This window comes from Sardina pilchardus, chromosome 5, assembly GCF_963854185.1.
Source record: "Sardina pilchardus chromosome 5, fSarPil1.1, whole genome shotgun sequence".
In the NCBI taxonomy this organism is placed as follows: domain Eukaryota; kingdom Metazoa; phylum Chordata; class Actinopteri; order Clupeiformes; family Clupeidae; genus Sardina; species Sardina pilchardus.
In genome coordinates this window covers 13173908-13180549 of record NC_084998.1, presented here as the reverse complement: position 1 = coordinate 13180549, position 6642 = coordinate 13173908, and the positions used below count along the sequence as shown (strand labels likewise).

At 39.1% G+C, this 6642-nt stretch overlaps 1 protein-coding gene across 1 annotated transcript in view; it reads right to left on the bottom strand.

Moving 5' to 3' along the window:
* Window positions 1-522: 522 nt before the first annotated feature.
* The window catches only part of LOC134080225 (hexokinase-2-like), a 9407-nt gene continuing 3287 nt past the window's right edge, over window positions 523-6642 (bottom strand). Inside the window, exons 4-10 of the mRNA XM_062536537.1 lie at window positions 6366-6479; window positions 5943-6038; window positions 4841-4940; window positions 2996-3143; window positions 2355-2510; window positions 1949-2158; window positions 523-1294 (exon numbers count right to left, since the gene is read on the bottom strand). Of these exons, the coding sequence (XP_062392521.1) occupies window positions 1150-1294; window positions 1949-2158; window positions 2355-2510; window positions 2996-3143; window positions 4841-4940; window positions 5943-6038; window positions 6366-6479 (969 nt within the window). The 3' untranslated portion in view covers window positions 523-1149. The remainder of the gene's footprint in view (window positions 1295-1948; window positions 2159-2354; window positions 2511-2995; window positions 3144-4840; window positions 4941-5942; window positions 6039-6365; window positions 6480-6642) is intronic.

The window sequence follows — 6642 nt, the reverse complement described above, 5'->3', positions numbered from 1 at the left end:
AAATTAATTAATTGCACGACCTGTTCCCCCACAATTGCTTTTCCAAATTCTGCACACAACACATGACTCTTCAATATTATACTCTCCCACGATTACTTTTCCCAATTATGCACACAATTCCATATACATTTTTGTTTGAAGCCTTTCAAATCAGACAAATCATCCTCTGTACTACATTATCATAAATATGCATATTAAAGTAAAATTGTTCTTTTCTCAATTGGTTTCTTCTTCCTTTAGGTCTATAGCAGTGCTGGCCTGAAACAGTACACAGGTTTGTAAGTTTGCATTGAGTGCCATCTTGTGGATATCATGACACATTGAGACAAGAGCTAGTAAACTATGTGTCGGTGCATTGCGCACTATGTTTTGCCCATAAACAGTGTCCTAGACAGTATGCCCTCAAACGGACGTCTTACCAGCTTACGCTTGGCCCCCTCTGTAGGCTTGTGCCTCTGTTGCAAGGAGTTTGATCTTCTTGTTGACACAGGGGAGGCAAAAAAACACGAAAAGGACTCTTGACCGTCTTTTTACAAACCCCTAACCAGGGTTAAGGTTTTGACTTTTAATAAGTACAAAGAAAATTAAATAATAAAAAGCATCTCTGTGAAGTCCAGAGTCCGAAGGCAAGAAACGGACGAAGAGCGCAGTTGAAGGGGCTCTTTTTATACTTGTCTATAGCGGGCTTCACGCCCTAGCCTTAGCCTATTGCGTCGAGACACACATTACTGTTCAAAACACATTTAATTTAGCACAACACTTTGAGCTTAATTAAAAAACACAGTTTTTTAAGCAAATATTCTTTAAGTCTAAGTAAAAACACTCTACGTTTTATAGGCAAAAACTATTTTATGCTTAAAGACAAACCTTGACGTCAAGTAAAAACACACTTTATGTCTAAGTTGTTTAACATTGGTTACCTTATCATTGCAGAATTTTGTTTTTCATTTGTTTTGGAGCAAGCTGGATTTAAGCAGTTACAGTATATGACAAAAAAAAAAAATCCATTAATTTTAAACTATGAGATTTTCCACGTTTTTACAGCCAAGTAGTGATGCCTCCTCTTCTGCACTTTCATCACCTTTAACTACTTCACTGTGGCTCATAAGCATGGGATTGGATTTAAGAGTGGGCTGCCATCACTTGTCATCACTTATTTTCCTCTTTCTTTTTTCTGTTTTCAGCAGCCACAACCATAGCAGCACCTATGGCACTGGATTTCCTTTCAAACTTGAAGGTGCGTTCGGGTGCCATTGCCAAAACTTTAACAGTGTCTTCAAGCCTGCGGCTGAAACTTAAGGAGAAATGAGTTAAGTTAACTGACAACAAGCAATGGCTGAAATTCTGGCGCAGTCAGGGATTTTGCAGGAAGTCACCTGTTTGTGCTTCTGTTTATGTTTACATTCATTATAACTGACACTAGTGCATTGACACTTTTCATACATTATATCAAATAAATCACACCAGGTAGGTATCTCACCCCTACCATCAGTATTAGCAGAGAAATTACATGATGCCCACTAGCTGTCATAGCTTTTCTTGAACATTGTTCCTATGTTTGATTTGTTTACATGTGTTGATTAACTCAGTTAGTTTAATAAGTTAAACATATAAACATCAGCTCAGGGCTTGTCAGTTGTATTAATAAAGGTGTCCCTTTTATGTAAGCTACTGGCTAAATTGTAGGCCCATGCCTGCCTATACACTATAACCACAATCACCAACTGGGTTTATGGCAGTCTACCATGTATTAAGTGCACTGCTAAATACAATTTGACTAGTAGTTTGTTGTTAAGGGCTTGTGCTCCTTTTTGTCCCAAACCCATGCCACCCTATGTGAATTTAGCAGCTAAATACAAACAAGTGACCACTGACTCTTCCATTCCAAACAATGGATTCAATTCTTATCATCTAAAATAGCTCAAAGAACTATTTAAAACCTACTCACTGTGTATACGATCTGTAGACACTACCATCCACTGCCACTGTGATTTCCTTTTTCTTGATCAGATTGGCTATGCTGACCAGGGCTGCACCACATAGCTGTGCAGAGCGAGTGGAGATGGCTTCACAGACCTGAATGATCGTATCGTCTATTTCATTATGTATCTGCTCTTCTGAGAGTTTCAGGATCTTCTTCACATAACCAACATCCTTCCTAATGACCAGAAATCAACAGAAAACACTTAATTGAGATTTCAGACCCATAGTCACTGGTGCTACCTGGGTATAACAACATATTTCTGTAAAAAAAAATTTTTTTTAAAAACTAGGTCCAACTAGGCCCAACAGATCTCGATATCACTCTTGCAATGAGAAGTCAGGTAAATGTAAATTGCAGACAATTCTCCAACCTCTCAATGTTAGACATGAATTCAGCCTTAAAGCCATAGGGTTTTAGCAGTTCTTTTGGTATAATGCCATTAAACAGCAATTCCTTTGTAGTCATCTTCACCAGAACAAGTCGAGCTACCTCACCAAGGTACCTGCCACTAGTCATCTTTTCAAACCTGTATAAATGCAGAGAGTGAGAGGAATACACACACACATACACTCTCTCTCGCTCACACACACACACGCACTGGGCGTGCATCTGTTTGTGCATTCACAACGTCCACTGTATTGTGTGGGCCTTGCACGCGCGTGCACACACACACACACACACACACACACACACACACACACACACACACACATATATACACACAATATAACATAATAGATACAAAGATACAAAGTGCCAGGCAGGATGAACTAGTCTTTACGAGTTTTGGACCAACACAATTATCTTCCTGTTTAGTGTGCGTGCTGTTTAAATAGCAATATTTAACTTGTGTGAAAATCTGAATTACAGTGAGTGTCTCTTTTTTAATTGTTATATTTTCAATCCCAACCCAACCCCATCCCGTCAGTCAGTACTGTGAAAATAAATAACTAAAGTATAACAATATATAAAAATATAACACTGTTATAAAGGCTGAAATTGGTGGTTTACGTATTCATGCCCGGGTTGCCTGAGTAGCAGTCCACTGCCAGGTCAAACTCTGTCTGGATGTCTCTGAGGGAGCCATCATCCCCGAAGCCCCCCCACTCTGTGTTGATGCATCCCTCGTCTCCCATGTAGCAGGCGTTGGTCCCTGTGCCTGCAGGACAGGGTTAGGATTTATTAACTGATTATAACTATATAAGGCAAACAGCAGTCACTAAGATGGTGATGGATTTAGTCAAGATCCTATGTAGAGTGAACTGCCTTCTGTGTATAAAGGGCTAATCAAGCCATGTAATGATATGTATAAATATGTTTGTTTGTTGTGTGTTAAAACAGTTAATGTTTAAAGACTTTCCCTCAGCCATCATATAGGGTTCCTTCGCAATCGCAAACACTGCGGTGGCCATACTGTTGACATGACATTAAAATTTGAATTGAACTGATAAGCAGAGCACAGCAGCCTCATGGCTTCATCTCGTCAATATCAAGAGAAGATAAGCTGGATCGTTGTGGATTCAAATGTAATAGACCCAATAGCATTAAGTAAGGATCTGTCATTATTGTAATCTGTAACTTACCCCGATAATTATAGCCTAACTGTCCTGTTCATACATCCGCACACGCTGTAGGAACTGGAGGTAATCAAGTTGCTTGAATCAAGTTCGGCAAACTCCTTTTATTTGTTCCACCAACGACACTGTCTAATATTGCCATAATGGCAGAGGTATTAATTGAATAAAGCTGCATGTCATCGGACTGAAACTGTATCCTGCCTTTGCCTGTTGCTCACAGGCAAACGGAGTTTGCTAGTGGGTTAGCCAGTGACCATATAAAAGGACAATATAATGATACTAATATAATAATGGCGGGAATAAACTGGGCTGCGAGGAGTTAGCTGAAAGTTCAGCCTATTCATCCAATCTAGCCACAAGTCTCAATTCCTCAGTCTCCTCTCCTTCCCATTTCCGGACAATTGGTAGGGCTGTTTGCTGTTGTTAAAACAGCTGTGTAGGCTATCACACAACATATGCCTTACCGTCGTATTAAATGAAGTTAAAAACCCCTTGTTAGTTGACAGCTGCATTAATAGGCTATCTATGCATTGCCAATGTTAACAATATGGCCGCTACGAACAGTATTACCTAAATATTGCGTAGATTGAATGATCCCAATACTACTTAAAGCATTCTTGACATAAACTATTTTCCTTATGCTTTGTCAAAATCCTGAACATCCAGATACAACAAGCATTATATAAATACATTCATAGTCTCATAATTATTGTCATAATTGTTGTTAGTAAATCATTTTTTTATACATACTAATAACTGCGATGTCACAGCATTGGAGTGTCGCAAAGCATTATTATCAGGAACACGTTAGACCTGATGAAGGTCTAAGACCGAAACGTTGTATTTTCAAATAAAAGAATAATTGCTTGCGGAATGGTCAGTGTGCAGGACTCTTTCAAAGTTCCTGATCTGCAACCTGTCCTGTTGGTCATATCCTATGCACCTGCCCGACAAAAGAGGTGTGCAAAAAGCCTTTCTACGTTGCAAAGCATAATTATGATCTTTGTTATGAAGCTTGATAGCAGATTCTTAAAATTCAACAAAAAACTTCATATACTCCATGCAAACTTTCCTAATGACAGATGTGCCTTGTTTATAGATCTCTCAATAGTCCTTTTATTGCTCATTATGACTAATTAAGAGTTAAGGGCCCCCAGTGCATACTCAAGGCAAATTAATTATGAGGCTTTATGAATTGTTTATAACACTTGTTTTATGAATCATAGCGAGTGTAACTGAAATAATCTTTAATAGTTATTGGAAAAGAATAAAGGCTTACCAATTACGACACCTATATCAAAGGGAGAGTCTGTTTTGCCACAACTCATCAATGTCCCCACTGTGTCATTCACCATGGCAACTGAGCTTATGTCAAACTTCTATGGGAGAAATAAAAAAGGTCAAAGCACTAAAATGTAGTTCTTTCAAATAATGGCACATAACTCATTTGGTTGATACTAGTCTGGAACACTAGCCTGGAAAATGCAGACGCCTGGTAATCTTTCAGATTAAGGGTCTGGCCACAAATAATGTAATGGCCCAACTCGAGGGGCGGCACCTGTGCTTGTGTGTGTGTGCGTGTCTATGCCTGTCTGTGTGTGTGTGTGTTTGTGTGAGTGTGTGAGAAAGAGTGTTTGTGCCTGCAGTTAGTACAATCACTAAATGTACACATAATTGATTTAATGTATGGCCCCCCATGAACGGAGTTCCACGGAACTTGGCATGCATTTAGAGGGTGTCATAATGATCCTTCACTTCCGCTTTTATGCAGTTTTGACCTTGTGAGCCAGAGATACCTGCGATTACAACACCTCATTTATGCTTTTTCATTTCTAACTAGGCTTTCTAACTAGGAAAAGAGTGGTTATGGGATGACATGGTCCTCCTAGACCCCACAGTTCTCGAGATATTCACAGAAAACTGTGTCCGCCCTACCCTACTTTCGGGAGGACCAGTCTGGCAGGAAGGCAATGGATAAAAACAAAAAACAATGGTTCCATGGTGGGCTACATGCCCACCAAGTTTCAGTGTCCCGGGAATCCTTGACGGAAAAAAGAAAAAGAAAAAGAAAAAAAAAACCTATATGGCCGCCGCTTCGCTGCGCGGCGGTCATAATAAAGAGAGAGAAGTTGAACTTTAAAGTCTATGATTTTGGTTTCCCTCTTCTAAAATTGTTTCACAAATATGTTCATAGCAAAATGGATGCATGTGATTAATTTAGATTAATTAATTACATTAATTGTACATTAATTAGTTAATTTTCTTTAATCGCTTGACAGCCCTATAACATATGAGTCATTAATCACAGATGTTCAGGATAACCACAATCTGGTGAACTTTGAATATGCTTCTGAATGTGAGCAACCACAGAGAATACTCACTCCCTGTCTCCTTATGGCATCTTTGAGGAGCTGCACTACGTCCTGTCCCTCCACTCCTGAACAGGAAAACTCTTTTGTCCACTTGATCAGGATCCCCTGTGCAAACACATCACAGCCATATTACACGTGATAATGACCATATAATCTCATCTACCAACCACATTAAATGTGTTATTCCCATTAACATATGAAGACCATAAATATATACCGTATATTGATGCAGTGATATGGTGGGTTGTAGGTTGGCACACTAGTTGGAACATTTTAATTCCTAATTATGCCTCCACCTGCTGTAGTAGTCTGTTATACAGAGTGGAAGTTTAAATGGCAAGTATAAACATAGGAACTAGACTAGAACTTCAGAGAAAGAGTGTTACTTTAAAATCAACTTAAATAACAGCAGTTTTCTCACTGCATACCAACCTTGTCTAAAGCTATATGTCTGCAGGGGAAGGAAAAGATGAAACCAAGGCCAGGCATTTTAGGGAGCTTTTTTTCCAGAAATGTACCCAAAGCATCAGCTATGTAATCAAAGAACTACAGAGAAACACAGCACAGCACATGGAAATAGTATAGTGAGAACAGAATGATGGATAGATATGATGCAATACATACTTACATGTATGTAACAGATTACACATTCTGGACTACAGTCACACATCTCCAGCCAGCATTCAACATAAGCACATAGAGAAGACTA